This window comes from Hippoglossus stenolepis, chromosome 18 (genome assembly GCF_022539355.2).
Source record: "Hippoglossus stenolepis isolate QCI-W04-F060 chromosome 18, HSTE1.2, whole genome shotgun sequence".
NCBI classification, from domain to species: Eukaryota; Metazoa; Chordata; class Actinopteri; order Pleuronectiformes; family Pleuronectidae; genus Hippoglossus; species Hippoglossus stenolepis.
In genome coordinates, this window is record NC_061500.1 from 8,733,284 (window position 1) to 8,753,707 (window position 20,424).

The 20,424-nt window shown below is 43.1% G+C and overlaps 1 protein-coding gene across 3 annotated transcripts; it reads right to left on the reverse strand.

Annotated features, from left to right (window-relative positions):
* Nucleotides 1–502: 502 nt before the first annotated feature.
* LOC118098199 (calcium-binding protein 1) lies at nucleotides 503–14,694 on the reverse strand. Of its 3 annotated transcripts, none has more exons than XM_035141802.2 (8): nucleotides 13,913–14,694; nucleotides 4,929–5,096; nucleotides 3,867–3,897; nucleotides 3,619–3,762; nucleotides 3,395–3,504; nucleotides 3,121–3,195; nucleotides 2,950–3,022; nucleotides 503–2,130 (listed from the first exon to the last, which is right to left on the reverse strand). In XM_035141802.2, exons 1-8 carry the CDS (start codon nucleotides 14,570–14,572, stop codon nucleotides 2,105–2,107), a joined length of 1,287 nt encoding a protein of 428 aa, XP_034997693.1. In that variant the 5' UTR covers nucleotides 14,573–14,694; the 3' UTR covers nucleotides 503–2,104. The 3 variants fall into 3 exon arrangements, with proteins under 3 accessions (XP_034997693.1, XP_034997696.2, XP_034997694.1); XM_035141805.2 differs by lacking the exon at nucleotides 13,913–14,694 and adding an exon at nucleotides 7,152–7,692; XM_035141803.2 differs by lacking the exon at nucleotides 4,929–5,096.
* Nucleotides 14,695–20,424: the final 5,730 nt, after the last annotated feature.

Genomic DNA, 20,424 nt, shown 5'->3' on the forward strand with positions numbered 1-20,424 from the left:
TATATATATATATATCCAGATCAATGAGCTCCTCCTGATGATGGTGCTGCAGGATAAGGAACAGAGGGAACAGCAGGAGGAGCAAACCTTCAAGCGTCCATGGAGACTTGTGTGTGACGGAGTGTGTTGGCCACCAGGGAGCGATCAAGATGTTGACAACAAGTACGTACATACTGTAACACCTACACACAGTAAATGTAGCACCCACCACACTCTCAACCCCCAACAACCAAAGACTGGGAAATAACCATTACATCACCAGTATATTATTGGAATGAAAATAATGCAATATTTAAAAGACACCAGCTGTTTTATGGTAACAGATATGGATTTAACAGATGTTTGTTGTTAAAATCAAAAAATGTTATATGTAAAGCATGCTGTAGCTATAGAAAATAAGTTATATTATTGTTGTTGTTGTTATTACATTTTTTGTTATTTGCCGAGCCCCCAATTAAATTACAACTGGGAAAAAACAGTCAAGAGAAAAAACACACATTAGTCTGTCCAATAAAAATCTTTATTTATATTATCTTTATTTATGCTACAAATTGCTGTTGTTTTCTAGCATGCATAGTTTCACACAGTTAAGACAAGTAAAATCACAAAGTCAGATTTCCCCTTAGAAGAATATCTTAGCTTTAGAACATGCATATATACCCATGCCCAGTCAGGAACAGTCAGTAATAATTTCTCTGCCCAAGGAAACAAAGGGCATTTTGACAGCCATTTTAAAAACAAGATCCAGTGAATCATATTTCTAGAACATACTGCATAATCTTAATTCACCGCATGAGACTCAAATAACATTTTTAGAAACTTTCTTTGGCTTTTTTTGTCATATAGAAGCTAATGCGGCTTAGACTATTGATAATGAAGGTGGGGGGGGGTACAACGAAATGGAAGTAGGGATTGTGCTGTAGGGGCGGCTGATGGTTGAGGTTGATGGTTCGATTGAATTTGAGGTATCAAAAGTTAAAAGTGAAAATGCTGCACCAAAGTGAAAAATCACTTCAGAACCAGTAGATTCCTAATATCCCCAAAACAAGCACACGTATCGGAGGTCTCTGATAATAATTAAAGCAATAACAACGTCCATCTTTCCGCTGTAGTTTTAAGTCTCTGTTGATAATCTACCGCTGTTAGTTAGGTAGAGACGGGGCTTTTATTGTCTGAGTATTCATGCAAAGTAATATTCAGAATCAGGAAAATATACTGGAATTTTAAAAAGGCCCTTCACAGTAGTCAGGAAACGTTGCAGTCGAAAAGAATCTGTTCACCTTATGCACACTGAAGGTTACATATATATATCACAGTAAGATACGCAGAATGAACTGCGTCAGTGCTACATTACATAGAACTACAAAACATTGGCTCGCCCTAACCAGGGTTCAACAACTGTCTCAAACATCACATTACCCACAACGGCATTATAGAAATGTCTCTACTAAAGGAAAATAAGCTTATATACATATATATTAAATTATATATTATTCATTTATTTATTTTAAGATTTAATGAGGGAGATAATAATCCTACAGTTTAGGGTGCAGAGAGAAAAACAGTATGCACAAAACACAAACGCACAGCTTCAAACAGGATCACATGGAATATTCCCCATATTGCTATAATTGTATTTGTGCTTCTCGGCATTATAAAGGAATGTGTTGTATGTGTGGTTTGCTGGCATTGTGTCGTTGGTGCAAATGCGTTCCTCTTAAATGCTACTGTTACAAATAGTGTCTGAGCAAAATGACACAAACATCACGTTGCCCATCGGGTCAGAAACAACATCATCGTTAAAAATGTCGTCACTAAAGGAAAATAGGCTTCTTCTTCTTCTATTTTTTATATATATAAAGTTAGAAATGCAGCTGTTGACTGTGTTGATGCTCAATAAGAAACAGCAGCAGCATATCGTCATCAACAGTGTGGCTCCTGGCAACAGTGGTCAGCCTCTGTGCTTCAGCGTGGCAGTTTCAGGCCAGGGGGTTGATATGTATTTGATCTCGTGTTCATCGTCAGTTTCAGAAGTTTAAGATCCGTCAGCGTCTCCTCCACGTTCGGGTTTTTTGAACGTCTCGGCTCTCGATCTGCGGCAAACTCACCGAGACATCATCCGCACAAACTCTGTCAATTAAAGAGAAGGACAGTTTTAAAAAGGACGGTCAATCACCTGTGTTAGTTAAAATCGACAGTAAAATGTATGACGCTGCACTGGTGCATGTATTTATTCATTTATTTGTGTTTGTCAGGGACTATGCAGCGACACAGGTTGCAGGACAGACATGAGCTGCATGTAGGATTTCTAGCCGAGGCTAACTTGCAACCCCTGCCCTTGATTACGCTTAAACCTAAAAAGGTCACAATACATTATTGCAATAAAAATATAAGTAAACTCAACACACAATAACAAATTCGCACAGCTGCAAGACATAGGTTTTTTGTTTTGGGGTATGCACATTAACCATGAGCTGCATGTATTCAGGCACATGATAAAATAGTACTTGTTCATTAATACTGATCATGTTTAGTTTTTCTCATGAATGAATGCAATTTGTTTCAATTCAGCTTTCTCTGTGGGTTTTAACTACTTAAAAATATGAATCAGGGCTTGTAACTAAAAGTCACAGACAGTGTTTTTAGTTTTTTCCCTGAAATCTACCCTCTAAGCAGTTTGCAGTTTTCTGAGCAGCAGCATTCCCTGATATTTTTATCCCTGGCAGCCTGCATGCATCTGTTTCTCTGTGTGTAATCTACGAGGTGGCATAATCCCTCGGTATGGAGATAATCTGACAGACCTACTGCCTTCATCCCCACACCAGCGTGGTGTTGGGATTTCAGCTCGACACATGCTGGGATTTGCAACGTGTGTGCATGTTCAGATCAACTGTCGGAAGGAGGAGTAACATGTGTGATTTGCAAACGATGTTGGATGTTATCCTTCACCTTCAAAGTCCACGTGTCCATCTCCGTTCAGATCTATGTCTCGTAGGATGTCCTCCAGATCTCTGTGTCCAACCTGGAGAACACAGATTGTGAGGGGGTTCCACTTTATATGGTGCAAGCTCACGTTTAAATACTGAATGGAGAAATAAGACTCTCCCAGTAGTTCTGTACCTGTTGTCCAAGAAGTTTCTTCATCGCCTCTCTAAGTTCCGCTGTGCTGATCTGGCCATCGCCATTTGTGTCAAACTGAAATGAAGAGAAAAAAGACAAATAAGAGAAGCAATTAACAAAATTCTCTTAAATATGAGTGAACATCCTAAAGATTGTTGTCATGCCGATCTGACGTAAAAGTGTTTTTTTTTACTTTGACCCGATTTAAACCCATTGGGAAATTCTATCGGTTATATATATATTTTTAAACCTTTTTTCTCCTGACTTTCCTCACCTCCTTAAATGCATCTCTCAGCTCTTTCACCCCAATCATGTCCGCAGTTTCAGCCAGAAGTTTGGGCCCCATGAGTTCAACGAAGTCCTCAAAGTCAACATGTCCTCCCACTGGGAGACAGAGGGAGGGGAGGAAGTCGAGAGGGACAAAGCGTATTTCATTCATGCTCCGGCTGAAGCTTTGTGTTTGAATTAATAGTGGAAATAATTCACGGTTTCACTCACGGTTCATGTTGATCTGCTGACTCAGCTCTATCAGCTCCATCTCCGTCGGCATGTAGCCCATAGTCCTCATGCAGTTCCCCAGGTCTTTGCAGCCGATGAAGCCATCTTTGTCTTTGTCGAACTCCCTGAAAGCCTCGCGCAACTCTGAGAGGCGGAGAAATCACGTATGAGTGTGAGATAAAGGTTTAAATGATATGAGGATTTAAATTATTAATTTGCATTCTTTACAGCCCTGAAATGTAACGTACCATCCATTTCTTCTGGCCTCAGCTCTCGATCCTGTGAAGGATCACAGCGAAGAGTCAGGAAACAAAAACTGCTGATATTTTTGAAAATCATGCCAATGTGCATCATTCCTCACACAACATGACACCGTAAATCTAATAAATAGGCAACTACAAGTATGTGCCACAGTGCCAAGAGTCTGCAGGTCTCCCTCCAGCCAGAGAGGAAGAGCTTTGACACCTCCTGCTGAAGTGTTCGGATGCTATAAAACATGTAGATTCTTGGCACTCTGAGATACTTGGGCAAATAATAACACATAGTTACGTTTTGGGATAAAAGTAAAAAATAGCAGAAAGAAGATTAGATATTTAATAATATAGGATTTTTAAGAGTAGAAAGGAATCTGACACATTTGCTGTATCCGTTGTGAAGTTATGTGTTTTTTCAAGTTTGCCGCTTGCGTGGATTTGCAGAAACGACGGAAAAAACTCAACATATGCGCTAGTTCTTTTATTTCTTCTTTTATCTGCTGCTCCATTCAACTAAAATGACTCAATCCCAACACCAACAGCCATCTGAGAACTGGTCTTTAGAGGAGTCAGTAAACACGCAGTTGAGAACACTGAAAGGTTCAACATCCCTGTTTTCTTTAATGACAAGAACTTGACATGTGTCATCACAGCAGGAAACAGACAGAGAAATAATCTCCAGGTAAAAATCATTTCTGCCACCGCTGCATGATTTAATAATCCTCTGAGAAATGTCCATGTGTTTATGGGTAATGCAGCCTCAGACACAAACACACACACACAAACACACACACACACACACACACACACACACACACACACACACCACACACACACACACACACACACACACACACACACACACACACACACACGTTGTCACAATACCATCTTCTCAGTTGCACCACGCTGACTTACATGCTCTTAGTGCTGACATTAAAGTGAGAGGTGATTACCACACACATTCATGGTGAGTTCCAGTTACTGTGTGTGTACTGCATTGTGTGCTAATCTCTCCTGGCATGCATGCACATGATATTTTCTGGACTTACGTACAGCCTGCCGGCTCTCAGCGAAGCCCTTGCGTAGAAAGATGCACGCGGGCCCCAGCACGTTGTGCATGTTGGCTCCGTTCTGGGCCAGGGCCACTAGCGGCTCAAGATAGGCCCCCCCAGAGCCCCCCTCCTCACAGGACTGCACTGCTTTGTAGTTCTTCTTCTGGTCCTGGAGCAGCATCCGGGGCAGGGGGGCCAGACATGGGAGCAGGGGCAAAGACAGGGGTAGAGACCGTGACTCAGCTTGTGGTAGCATGGGGCGAACATGGAGGTGGGATGGATGGGGGGGTTCTAAAGCAGGAGGTCTGTCAGTCATGCAGAGGTGTAGTCAGGTCTGTCATGGTGGAGGAAAGCACCTCAGTCAGCACCTCAGCTGGAGGGAAGGGGACTCATGCACAACAGAACAGCACCAAGCCTCTATAGCAACAATCCACCGCCTGTTTTCATGCAACTGCTCTCGAATCAGTTTGTTCCAGTTTTCACCTGCACATTTTCTACTGTAAAGAATAATTGCAATTTATAGCTGATAGTCTAATCTTTGTATTTTTCTATCTTCTGCTCTAACTCTTACAATAATATGCTCTCACCACAGTAGCTGCAGTGACAAACTGTCAGAAACCCTGTGGTCAGACAGGCTTATTTGGAGGAGACTTTACGCACCAAATCATCATGTGGTCTAGAAGATTACGTTGAGGTTTAGTCAGCTGTTTAAATATAATCACCAATTAGCCCGTCAACTAGGGGGCAGAAGTTGTTCTCACAGAAATCAACCCAATTACAGAGACTAAAAACATGCGTCCACTGCCGGATAAAGTCCAACCATCCAACCTGACTGATATCTGAATTAGAGAAGCAGTTTCATCTGAGGCTAAATGCAGAATGCTACACTACACAATAAAATGTACTCTTCAATTACTTCCACCCATTTTTTCCAAGCAGATATAAACCCCATTTAAACAGTAGCATCTCTTTATAAAACACTAAAATGCGCGTCAGGTCTTCAATTACCGACGTCCAACTCAGTGGCTAAAAACCCAGCGACAAGCACGTGAAGTCGACTCGTGTCACAGCGAATTACCCCGAGGCCATTTTTGCTGCTGCCTCAAATCTCTCAGACGTGAGCTCGTGCCTGTCTTCAGATGGATGTCGCAGTAAAGCCAATGAGACATTTGCATGCATACAGAATAAAAGAAAATTAATATGCATTTTTGTACTTCGCGCAGTCGCACGTAGTATTAGTATGCTCTACAAATGACCTTCACTCTCCATCTGTTGCCATGCCACCTCTTCATGCATTCCTAAAGTCCCCACCACAGGAACGGATGCCCAAAGGGTAATCTGACCAAGTGAGGCATGGAGCTGGGCTGTCTTCGGGTATATCGCGCCAGAAAAAGTACTACGAAGCAACGCGCTTGCATTTATATAACAACCCATCCCCAACCCCCCAAAAAGGGCTCTAGTCAAGCAAGAACTTCTCCAGCAAACCATCCATGTTATGCACAGATGGCGTCAACAGTTGCTTGTGCTTCCTCAAGGATGTGCAGCTGCTGATATGAAGAGAAGTCTTTTTTCTGGGATCGTCTGAGCGTCTTTGCAGGAATACAATGAGGACAGTGAATGTTAGACACACATTGTACAAGCGAAGGTTACGGGGCCTTGAGTTTTTCAAAAAAAATAATTACGAATCACTGCCTCACATCCAGCAGACCAGTGCGATCGGGTCAACTCTAAAGTTTATCGACAGGATCTAAATTCCCCTTATTTTCAACTCAGCCGACGGGGTCAAGATCAAGCAGCAACTTCTCTGACCCATCCGAGATTTGTTTTCCAGCGAGCGATACGACGCAGTGATTAGAACTGAGATGACGTTTATCCAAAAAGACTCATAATAGGATGCAAATGTCGGATTAACGCAGCAGTGTGATCCACACGGAATGAGTTTTAAAGGCGGTCAACAAGGTCCTGCGACAACAATCAAGACTAAGACACTCTATCGCAAATAATGACTAAAATAAAAGCATGAGACAATAAGATTTGTCTTGAAATATCCTTCATTTGTCCTCCTTTGCATCACAAGACACGGGGCAACAGTCCAGTCAGACAGAAGCAGTCAACCAGTACAGGTCCAGTCAAAAAGCCTTGGGTCAGGTTGGGGGACACACCATGAGACAAACATGCAGGGGATTCAAGGAGACCACAGCTAAATGAAAAACCTCGACCTTACCTTCTTGGTGAAAATTTTGAGCGACTTTACAGAGTTGCCCATTGCAAAAAAAGAAAAATCCTTCCTGTTTTATGTTTTCTCTCTAACTGTGTCTGTGTTGGTGTGCCTGTATGGGAGTGCACGTGTATGCATGTGTGTTTGCATATGTGTCCGGGCATGCATGGGAATAGGAGTGACTAGAGAGGGAGAGAGGGTTCAGTGGGTCATTGACTAATACAAGAGGACGTTTGGGAAAAAGCGGGGAGCGGAGCGGAGGTATCATAGGAGGTGGAGAGAGGTGAGGAGGGAGAGGACGGAGACGTGTGCAGGGAGGACCCACAGGCAAGGGCACTGGGAGGTACGAGGGGAGGAACACTGAGACAAAGGAGGAAACGTGTAAACAAGAACGGAGGACAGATCAGAAAAACAAAAAAGATTAGCGAGGGAGAGGGAGCATGCAATGTGAACAGAGCGAGATGCAAGCGCCAGGAGTAGAAAAAGCAAGATTGCTTATTCATTCCATCCTCTCTCCTACAGTGTATTTCCTCCCTCCCTCCCTCCCCTCTACCCTCTCTCTCTCTCTCTCTCTCTCTCTCTCTCTCTCTCTCTCTCTCTCTCTCTCTCACCCTCGCTCTTTCTCTCTCTCGTTCTGTCCGTCCGTCTGTCCCTTGCTCTTTTTCCCTCACCCTCTCCCCTACGCATTTAAACCATCTATGCGAATGTGACAGAAGAGGCTCGTTCGGACAACATTACCTTCCCCTGAGCAAGATGCCGGAGACACTAATCCAAACACACACACACACACACATACACACTCGATTAAACACACATGAGGGGCTGTGAAGCTAAAAATATAACACGCTTTCTCTTCCCCCTTCTCTCCCCACTCTCTCCCTCTCTCTTTCTCTATCTCTCTCTCCCTCTCCCACACAAACACACACACACACACACACACACACACACACACACACACACACACACACACACACACACACACACACACACACACACACACACACACACACACACACACACACACACACCCTGACGTAAAAGCATCACAAAGTCATGGTAAGCTTGAAGGGCTTGAATACAGATGAAAGCCAAAATGTGCAAGAAATAACAAAGGATCCTGAACCACCAAGGATGTGCAAATGCAGTAAATGCTCTCTTTCAGCCTTTCACACACACACACACACACACACACACACACACACACACACACACACACACAAATTTCTCGTCAGCCTTGAAGACAAAACAGTAGCATCTCTACAAACCAGTGGCAAACAGTGAAAGTGTTCAAGTATTGTACTTAAAATAAAAGGTGTTTATTTCTATATTATGTTATCTGACATTGGGCGAGAGGCGGGGGTGCACCCTGGACATGTTGCAAGTCTCCAATGAACCAAACTCAGTAAATTAAACTATAAAATAAATAAACAAATTAACTGAATTTGTTTAGTAAATTAACCTAATTCTTGGTCCTAAATCGCTAACCAGAGACACTGATCTGAATCTTTATTAATAAGGCTCAGAGGTCGATATATAATTTTTAAGAATATAAACCTGTTTAAGAATATGTTTTTAAGGACTCACAGAGGAGAATTTGTATTGTGTCATGCCTCCAGTTGGTTGAAGACGTATAAATACTCTCTGCTTTCAATAATAATTAGTGTAGGTTCAATTACATCTGCTTAAACTAATGCTCATAGATCGACATAGATCTTTGCATTGTGAAAACAGGGTTCATGCACGTGCATCGTTGTGCACAGTGAAGCTCAAACGTCATAACAATAAGCGCAACCAAACTTTGAAGGGATTCAATCACTTCTTCCACCACCGCTTCCAAAATGATGAAGCACAACATCCAGCATTTACCCACACTTTGGTTTTTTTTTAAATCTGGACGCCTTCACTCCTGAGGTGACTGTGGCACAAATGCACTTCCGAGTTTCCCTCTCCGTGTTCGACCTTGTCTATTCTCTGCTATTTTTAATGAACACATTCACGCCGGAGCCGTTTCAGACCTCGCTCCCATTCAGCGTCTCCGCGGCTCCTCTGTGCTCCTCTGCGGATGATTCATCCATCCTCTCACCGGAGGCTCATTGTGAACTTCAGAACACATCAGACGACAGACACAGGAGCCGTCAGTTCTCATAATGTCAGACCACAGTGTGCACGGGCATGAGATCCATCTCTCCTCTCTCTATCTCTCTATTCTTCTCTTTCTGCCACACCATCTCTCCCACTTAGACTTCACACATTTACATAACTGCTTTCCTGCTGACATCTCAGGAGAAAAACATTATCTGGTTATTAGATGATTTTTGGGGCAAAGACCCATTAAACTAAATCACTTCTCTGATTTCTAACAGCAGCATTATTCTTGCAGCATATTAAAAAAAAGCTAAATACATGCACTAGACAGGAGGCTAATTCCAAGAGAGAATATTAATAATTGCTTTTGCTTTTAAATGAAGATTTTGAGGTCAAATCTACTGCCATCAAGTGTGTTAAATGAGCTGGGAGATGGAGAAGAGATGTAGAAGAAGGGTCTCTCATGGGTTCATCATCAATCTTTTTCTTCCTGTTCTTTTGTAAGATAAGGAAATCTCTTTTCTTTAGCAAAATGTGAAGAAATATAATAATTTTTGTTCAAAGTAGTCATTTAAGCCATGTGTCTGGATGACAAGACGACGGATTGAATGTGATAAAAAAGAAATGTGACCCTGAGAGTTTTTGTGCGTATGTTTCTGTCGTCATCGGAGGACATAAAAAATAAAAAACATAAAAAATGCAGACTTGCGTCATCCTCTTGTGCTCGGGCTGAGACGTCACAGTTTAATCCTCCATTCGATTAATTCATTCACATCAGAGGAGCTGAAATCTGTAACTTTCATAATGATTATTCTGGCGTGGCACCATTTTTCCAGCTGTTAGTCTAATTAAAGGGCTAGTGCGTCAGAAGGGGGGTAAAAATAAAATAGATAAGTCTCATTCCAGTCAATTAAACCTCTGTTGTTGTTTTTCCCTCTGATTCATTTATCCCTTGTCCTCTGTCTCGAAGTGTCTCTCACTGATTTCCCTCCATAAATATTCAGCATCATCAAGCAGACGCATACACTTAACATCGCTCTTTCATCTCACTGCCTAATCCCCATCTCAAAAAAGGGATTTAACCAAAGAGGGAATTTTTCTACCTCCTCCTTTGCCGGCAGAGATATAAAAATACCCATGTGTGTCTAAAAATAGCCTGCCATACTCTCCACATACTGGAGGCATATGCCTGTGGTGAATACGATGATGCTTCGCTCTCTTTTTCCTCTCCCTTATATCTCCTTATTTCCAGAATCATGTTTTTTTCCTCTCCAGCACACCTCCTCTGTCTTGTCATTTCCTCTGAGATGTCATCAAGGTCAGCGTGACCCCCGGCAGGAGAACGAGGGATAAGAGGAAGGGAGGTGTTGTAAAAAAAAAAACGGGAAAAGGGACAGAGAGACAGGAAACGTCAGCATCTGGGAGTGTAAAGGATGAGTTGCAGGAGGAAGTGAAGGGCTAATCTGTGTGTGAGGACCTTTCCTCACATTGTCCTCGGACCTGTCAGGTGGGAGCAGGCAAGTGAGAGCTGATAAGTGTCTGAATTATATAACGACCATAAAAGTAACTCTCCTCTCTTTCCTCCCTTTCCTGTCATGTCCTTCATCCTTGCCTCCTTCACTTTCTTCCCCTGCGCTGTCACTTTTCCCTGATGTGACACACAGAGGACTGTAAATCTCTCTCTCCCTCTCCCCCCCTCTCTCTGTCACACACACACACACACACACACACACACACACACACACACACACACACACACACACACACACACACACACACACAGTCTGAGTTCAACCCTATTAGTACAAACAGTACTTGCTCCCTCTGCTGGTTAATACACATATCCTTTCATCTATATTTAATTTGAAAAAAAAAAAAATCATGTCTCTAAATAGTCATTTCTCAACAGCAGAGAACAAAGGTCTGATAATAACCCGTCTCTGCTGCGCACTTCAGCTTTCCTGCGAGGATTTGTACAACAAGGTCAGTGAAGGTCGCCAAATCTGAGAATGGAGAATCTCTAAAAATAGAAACCACATTTCCTGCAGGGACAAAGAACTCACGTTCTGTCCTTCAACAAGGTTTCTGGTGTGACCTTAAACACTCAAATGTGCAGAGTTTGGTCAACCGTGGTGCAAAATCTAATGAATCGTATATTTAACCACGAGCTGCAGATCACATTCGCCCTTATCCTATAACCCCCCCACACCAGCCTTTTGGTAATCGTGATTCATCTAATGAATATGAAAACTGGGATTATAAACTGGTAGCTGGGAGACACATGTCTCCTCCTGCTGCAGACCTGCTCTTTTACTTCTCAGATTGGCTCTGGCAGGTTGCATGTTTGCCAAAAGATGCGAATGTTTTCACCGAGGCAAAAATAGAAAAACTGAATAATTAAATAAATAGAATTTTAAAAAAATTCCAGCCCTCCTCCAGTTTCTCATAATCAGGTCTTGATGTGCTATTTTTAGCTTGGTGCACTGAATGAGTTCTGTTGGGATAGTATGCAGATCTTGATGTTACATAAGAAAAAATAGGAAACCAGTGAGTTATCGGGAGTGTGCAGTATCTCACCCTGCGTCACATGTATTCAAAGAGCATTAAGGACGTGTGTGTGTGTGTGTGTGTGTGTGTGTGTGTGTGTGTGTGTGTGTGTGTGCGTGTGTGCGTGTGTGCGTGGTCACTACAATGAAACAGCTTGAGTAAGATGCTGAGCAGGTGCAGACACGTGGACATTTCAAGCTGTCTTGGAATTTTCTTTCTTTTCATTGTCACACATACATCATTCACCCACTCTCTCTCTCTCTCTCTCTCTCTCTCTCTCTCTCTCTCTCTCTCTCTCTCTCTCTCTCTCTCTCTCTCTCTCTGGCTTCCTGTCACACAAACACTGATGCGCACAACTAACTTTTGTCCACTCACAAAGTCATTGGCCGCTGGGCATGACTGAACTTCGCGACGTCACAGAAAACACACAAACGAGCCTGCCCTTCAATAACTTGATGATTCAGTCCCAAAATATAGTCACAGTCACTTTGCTTGTAAACTTCTGACATGAATAATCTTGTTTTTTTATACTTCAACACATCCAGAGCTGCCGCAGCCGTCACAGCCCTTCAAATGCACAACAACACAATGCCGTGCTCACTGCTCCATCACAAATCTTCACCTGATCATTCACAGATTTGATGGAAATGACAAACTACCAACTAGCACATGTGTCAGCAGCTGTGGAGACTTTATGTAGTAGCACAGCACCGCACAGATTTTTGCCCTCGCCGGAACCCCTAAGACTGATTGAAGCTCTGGCCTGGATTGAGAGGAGTTATTTCTGGAACACATTAGCGCACAGGGAGGTAATTGTCTCCTCTTGAGCTTTTTATCATCAACGCAGAAAGAAGGATTTCAGCGACACAAGAAAGAGAAAATGAGAGACGGGATGTTCTGCAGCTGTACGAGATCTGTGTGGACAGGGGAGGGGGGGTATGGTGTCTCGTGGAAAGGTGATGTGTTAGTGGTGAACAGGTGATGCAGGGAAGGAGAGATAGAACCTTTATATCTGTATGCTGTCAGTAAAAGTATAAATATCAGATTATATCTTATCAGAACTTCTCACCTGAATGTGGTGTCAGGGTGAAGATGAACTTACCTGTGTGACCGTGTGGCCGTGTGTGTGTGTGTGTGTGCGTGTGTGTTGACAACCTCTCATCCCTGAAAAAGTTTTCCAAAGAAAGTTGATCCCTCGGCCACAATGAAAGTGACCTGTGTTCACATTGGGATACATGATCCCAATGTGAACACAGTCACTTTCATCCCAGAACCAACCACCCCCATCCGACCCTGCCATCGAGATTTGGACTGAAAGCACACATCCATTTTTAATCAGCTGCACTGAGGCGAAGCGACCACAGGCTTGGTCACACTGTGTCTCAATGTGTCATCTCACCTGTGAAGCTGGTTCTGCACTTTTAATAATGTAGTAAAACATTTACTACGTTAAAATACAATGTGTGCATAGTGTTGACGGAGAGTAACCCGGGCCCCTGTTATACTGGAATTAGTGATGATCAATTTAAATAACTAATTAATTGATCAATTAGTACTGAATATATACTTTCAGTGATGGACTTTATAAATTAGCTATTTCGTTGGTTGCAATGTCCCCAGCGATGGCTCCACTTGCTGCTTCCTCTCTTTGAGAACCACATCTATTGGAGCTTTTCCTTCCTCACAGAGATGATGGGCTGTGGATCATTGTGGATGAGGCTGTGAAGCCCATTGAGATTATGTAATTTAGATGAATTTGACCAGAGTGAAAGACATTGATGACTGCATTGGTAGCCCATCATCTCCCTCTTTGTGTATAACATGACTGAAAGTTTGTGCCAGTTCCAAGTAAAAACTCTGACTCTGGTTTCTTGATTCATTCTACTGCTGATGGTTTTTTATTTAATTTACAGCTTGAAATCTCGCCCTGTTCATGGTGTTACACGATAATACACCCACACACTTAACAGTGCATGAGTGAGTGTTGAGTGATATGAAGATTGGACAGAATTGTTATTGCATTTCTACAAATGATCAAATGTTTTAAATGATAATGTGGTTTCCTCTGCAGCTTTGAGTCTGTATACTTCCACCACGTTTTCAAAGGGTGTAATTTCCTCTGCATGCCGTCTTACCTGGCCGAACACTGACTTCACTATGGGATGGAGACTGGAGTCGTATTCAGACGAGGTCCCGCTCAGTCTCTTGGATGTGCGGCGCCCCGCGGGCCGGACAGGTGCACCGGAGGCAGGTGTGTCCGAGCTGAGGCTGGAGGACGAGCCGGTGATCACTCTCTCCCTGGGCTCGAAGAAGAAATCCGCGTCGTCCGTGTGCTTCGGGTAAGACGGAGTTGGAGAGGTCCTCCTGCCCTGGTGATGCGCTGCAGGAGGCGGCTCACCTCTCGGGGAGTCGTGCTGCGGATGGGGGTGTTTGGACCTGGTGGAGTTGCTGCGCTCCTTCTGATGTCGGCTCGCTCTGTGCCTCGCATCCTCCTGAGGGGGACCGTCCTCCAGCAGGCTGGCTTGCCGGTGAGAGTGGCTCTTCTGCACCCGGTGGTGATCGTCTCCTCGGGGGTCGGCGTGTCTTGGCCGGCAGAGAGGTCTGCGGGCACTCGGCTCGCATTCGTCCGTCCAGCCCGCGTCATCCCCGCCTCCAGCTCCGGTGGGATGAGGATGGTGAGAGCGGTGACCCCGGTGCGCGTGCGGACCGTGGTCCGAGTGCGCGGACCTGCGGCTGAGCCCCGACGACCTGAGCAGAGAAGTAGCGGACTCGCTTTTTGGGAGAGAGGAGCTCATCGTTCGCTTTCACGCGCTCGACACGGCGAAGTGAGTGTGCTGGAGGCTGGGGGTCGCGTGAAGGAAAAAGAAGGCAGGTGCATCAGCATCAGCCAGTAGAGGACCCCCCCCCTCACTCTGTCCCTCCCTCTCTACTCCACATCCACACACTCCATCACCGCTGCACGTTCCAGGAGCAAGGAGCCCGATCGTGCGTCTGCAGGAGCCGTGACAGGAGTCGGTCAGTGTGACGCCTCGCACGCGTCCCCGCTCACTTTGGATGACAGCGCGGCGTTATTGCGCGGCAAGTTCATTAAGACGCACGTCACCACATCGTGAGCCGCGTGAGGTGCATCATTCAATTTTTTATGTGAATGAACCGCTGCTTGAGTGACTCTGTTCTCGCATATTCACTCAACAAGTGCCTGCTGGGATTTTAATACCAGTGGACAGTGGTCTGTCTCAGGGACACATAGCTCCCAGTGTCCTGCAGATCTAAAGTGATTGTTTTCTCAAATCAATGCTGCAAAATAAACTCAAAACAAAACCAAGTCAATGAAAAGATGAAAACAAAAGAGTAAATCATTTAAAAGTATGACACAATCCTTTTACACACGTCAGTTGTTCAGTCTCTCCAGCTATGAATAGCAAGAGGCAGCGTTTATTAATGAGTCAGCATTTGGGTCAACACACTAGTGACAGAGACTCAGGAGAATGTGAGAATGGAAAATGATGTCAGATAAACCTTTTGAAAGATGTGGACATTTTACTAGTACTTAATTTCCATTTTCATTTAATAATCCATGTGTTTATGAAACATTGCGTCCTTGTGTCTCTTCAATCAACAAAAACATCTTTCTCATGTTCAGGATGATACCTTATTTTTAACCACACTCATCTAATATTCATGTTCCCAAATATCGCCCTAGTTATGGAAGTTTTCAGATGTCAAGAAAAGATTTTTTTGCCATTTATTTCATTTTAACTAGATAAAACTCACACTCGATTAAAGCTCTCCTTTTTAAAGCCATGTTGCTAAAGAGGGCTGCACTATTTGGGTGTAGCTTTTTAACCAAAACATGAACATAATGGGAGTATTTGACTGTGGTCAAAGTAATAATAGCAAAGTTCAAAAGGAGCAACGCTGGAAACAGAAGCGTGATAACCCCTCAGTCTCATCCCATCTGCACACCCAGGGTCATTACTCTCACAGCAGATGTCCAGGGACGCAGGGCAAAAAAGAACGCAGGGATGTTAATGTACGAAAGCCAATTAGACACTCTCACGAACTGTGTTGCACAAAGCTGAGAAACGATGAGCAGATTTTTATTCTTTTTTTTGCCCTAGTTTCTCAGGGGAATTTTTGTTCTCTGACATCTGGGTCTCTGTCTCCTCTGCTCCAGGGAGGGAGAGGGAAAGTATCTTCACTCCATCGCTCCCATCCCCCCCTCCCTGCAACACCAGCCTGCTTTAACTCCTCTGCTACTTTCTTATCCTCTGTGTGCCACAGCAAGTGTCGCCTGCATGTGCTGGTTACACAACCAGCTCCATCGTGCATCTCGACAGCCTCTGCAGAAACTCTGATGGGTTTAACAGAACCTTTTTTGGGAAGAAGTGTGAGTCCTGTTCATTCCGAACAAATTCCTACGTCACTCTCTTCCTATGTTGCTGTTCATGTACTCGTCCCTCTGTTTCTCGCTCTCCCCCTTCTGTAGACATTTGGGCTGCAGCAGGGGACACACAAGCCTCAGGGTGCAATATGGCCCATTTAATGTCCACAGAGACATAACAAGAGTCCAAAAAACAACAGGAGAATGTGGTGTGCAGCGATAAACAAACTCATGCATAAGAAAAATCCAAACAAGAATAACATCAGGGAGACAAAACTGTAGGAATGATTTTGAAAAGCACATGTTCTTGACTCCTTTTGAGGCCACGTCACTTCTATTTTTAAGCATTTATTCTGCAGCCCTCCACTGCATCACATGTGGAGCTTGAGCTGGGATTGATTTCTCAACGGCTGATTCGGGCCAAACAGGAATTCTTAAGGACAATAAACATCTGATTGCCTTCAACATTGTTTTTATAAATAAATAATTAAAAACCCATTTTGAGGATGAGCATCAATACAAACTGCGACACCATATTTATCACAATCTGGGGCTGAGCTGAGGGTGGAACCCCTGAAACTGAATATGAACACATAAGAGAAATGGCACATGGTAAAAAATGTAAATAAAAATTACCACCAAAGTGATTTTGGATATCTTTGAATTTTGGGAATGACAGACTGAGGCATCTTCTGGCAGAAAGCTTGTGCCACACACAAAGTACAGTATTGTAACGTCAATACGAGAGGCACTGAAAACAATTAAATGATAATATATTACATGTTCGGTGACATATACAGTATATTAAAAAACTATGGTACTCAGTAGAGTGTATATACCTACATCAAGACTTTAGAGTCCCCTTATGAAACCACATTTCAATTCCCTAGATCTTGGTTTTTATTTGGATCTGCACCAAATAATTATCAGTCCCCTAAACATGCCTGATTTTTTTCATCAAAATCCATCAATTGTTCTCTGAGGAATCAATGAAAAAGTTGAAACAAATTAACAATGTTAAATAAAGAAATAAATTATATTAAATCCTGGATCCACCTCCTGATCCAAATCCACACCAGCATTTAAGAGGTTCTTCCTTGGTCATGTCCCACCCCAGCACAAAATTTCATGGAACTCGATTGGGTAGTTTTTTTGTAATCCAGCAAACAAACAAACAAACACATAATCTCCTTGGCAAACGTAATAAATGAGTCCAGTTGAATCATGTGTTATTAAACGTGACTTATCTCGGTGCCATGTTAAACCACCCCTGACTCTTATCACTGAACTCATCTTGTTTACCTGTGGACCTTGTTCCTCTGCATCGTTTGTTACGTCTGACAGATTCATCAGCGGCTTGAATAATTAACAACGCAGCAGCTGGGAGCGCTGATGTGAAGAAAGAGCTCCCTCATCTGAATCATCAAAACATTTTAACCACTCAACTAATGAGCCTCGACTGCAGGATGTAATATCAATATGGAAAAATACCATCGGGACTGAATGGATCCGAGAAGATGATACTTTGGCAAAACTTATGGTTTCAAGTTCACATGACAGACAATAGTTTCATATGATCATTACTGAACCACAACCCCACATATTCTTTGTGGATGATGAAGATATTTCTTAATATGCAGAACGATGATGGTTTGGCTGCTGAAGTTTGTCAAGAAACCAACATATCAAAGTCCAGATGATGTTGTTAAGTCCTGAAGACGCCAGTTTACAGCTTTATAAACAGGAGTTTGAAAGCAGTCGTGCATTTGACCTCATACCTTGAAGTTTCCTGTGTTTGTGTAACTCATCTCTTTAGTTTCCTGTTCTCCTTCGTGGCCCTTTTCCTCCCTTTGTAATGTTCGTGCAAAGAGGTGATTGTCTATGGAAACTTTCTCTTTTCAAACAAGTAGCAACGTAATTCATCGGCTTTAATATCTGGGAATCATATCAGGACTCTGGAATCTTTGGGTAGGGAGTGAGCTCTTCATTCATAACCATTCTAATCGGCGTCTGTGTCTGGTCTTGTTTGTGTTAAACCTCATCAGTCTTCAACCGAGTTGTGTCCGAGTGCAAAGCAAGTGCTCCAGTTCTTCATGTTTTTATCCAGGATGCTTTGGGACCTGACTGGGCAAGCATCCCAGCATGCATTTCAAATCAACCGTAAATATAGATAAAATTCATATCTCTCTTGGCTCTATATAAACAGATTTTTAAACAAGGCATTCTGACGAGCTGGTGATGTCGGTGAAGAACACCATCGGCTTAGTTGCAAATCCTCCTCTTCTGAGACGTCTGGAGCAATTTTAAATTTCAAATACTGTGAACTGAGAAAGAACTCAAGTCTTTACTCCCCCGCACAGTCCTGAGGAGAGATCTACACGAGTAAATTAAGTCCAAGCAGCACCGTGGGTGTGCTGTAGCTCAAACAATAAAAATAAACTGACGCTTTATGTGTCTACAATCTGCAAAACAAACAATGATTGGTACCCAGGTGGTGAAAAGCTAAATATATGTTCTTTTTCTTGTTTTTGTCGCTTGTCACTCGGCAAAGTTTCACAAACAAAGAATCCATTTTCTTTGGACAGGCGGGTATACAGGAAGTGGCGATGGGTTCATGTGCTTATTTCCAATCAGCCTCTGCTGTGTACCAGGGAGTTGTTAATGCCTTTTGAGCTCAAACTGCTTAATTTCCATCCACTCCAATAATGGTTTCATCAGAGGAAATGGACTGCTGGCGCCGTACAATCAGTGTGACTGATACCAGGCACAGCAGGCGAGTTTTATTCTGAGTGTGATGGATACAAAGAAGTGAAATAAAGACTTTTACCCATGCACAACAAAAGAGACTGAATACTTGTTTGTTTTCAAGACCAAATGGTTTCATCTAACAACTGTTTGGACTCAAACTGAGTTTATTTGAGAACATGCAGACATCAAAATCGATGAAACTTTGAAACACCTTTTCTATCATGCGATGGTCATAGTGAAAATAGAAAAACACGTTTGTTCATCAAGTGTTCATCAAACACATGTAATGGAACAAAAGTGCTTTTTATAATGCTTTTAAACAAAGCATTCTCCAGCAGGAGAATCTCGAGATTTGAGGTTGCAACATCGAAAAAAACACAGCGAAAACAAAGGGAAACTCAATTTGTCTGGTCGTTGGCCTCGTGTGAGAGAGGTCACGACCCTCTTCCATTACCAGCCTCACGCTCCTCTTTTCATTTGTTGACTCGCCTGTGACAAAATAAACACTTCTCTTCAGTTTTGTTCTATTTTCAGTGTGCCCCTGGAAATAGAATCACGAGTTGAACATGGCAAAACTACAGTGACACAAACTACAGACAAAGAGACAACAGAAACTCTACGACACTGTGTGTGGTCCATGTTTGGAGGATTTAAGCATCTGTGAGGCCTCAGTTTGAAGCCCCCTGCCTCCACTGAGTCAGTGACACTGCGGCTCATGTCAAACATATAATGGCACAGCAGGGATCAGGCTGTAATTCCCATAGGGAACTTTATTGAGAAATGTGGGGGCAGCAGGAAACGGACAATGTGGGGAAATGAGCTTCATCAGTGTTGCACATGCAGGAATGATAAAGATAAACTGTGAAAAGCACTTCATCTTTGCTGACACTCTCCAGAATGGGTTTGGCAGAAATAATAACAACACAAAAGTCTAAACACTAGACTTTTGTGGGGTTTTTTGTGAGACATTCATTATGCTCATGTTTAACACATGTTTGACACTGTCATGTAACATACTTCTTTGCTGAGGATAAACAAAAGTGAAATTGAAGGATTTGGTGAGTTTCCCAGCTTTGACAGGGCAGACTGTAGAGGGGGGGAAGAGTGTAGTGGGTGTAGTGGCTATTTGTCCAAAAGATGTTTCAAAATAAACTTACACTGCACGAAAAGCTGAATTTTCGCCTGGCAGTTAGTGCCCGTTTACAGGACGCGAATTCCGCGTTCGCCCGTGACACAAATTGGCAGAAACGTACTCCTGGTAGCGCAGTGGGGGGGCTGGTGGATGAAACCAAAGACCTTTGAAACGAAAAGTCACTTGTGATTGGCTGGTAGATCTGTTGCTATATATAGTCAACAGCTTAATATGCCATTGACATATGACTATGTTATATGTAAATCTGTTTTGCCTACCTTCGCTGTTTTGCCTACCTTCGCTGTTTTGCCTATCTTGGATGTTTTGCCTACCTTCGCTGTTTTCACTCGTCCAATGTGTGTTATGTAACTGCGTTCGCTGAG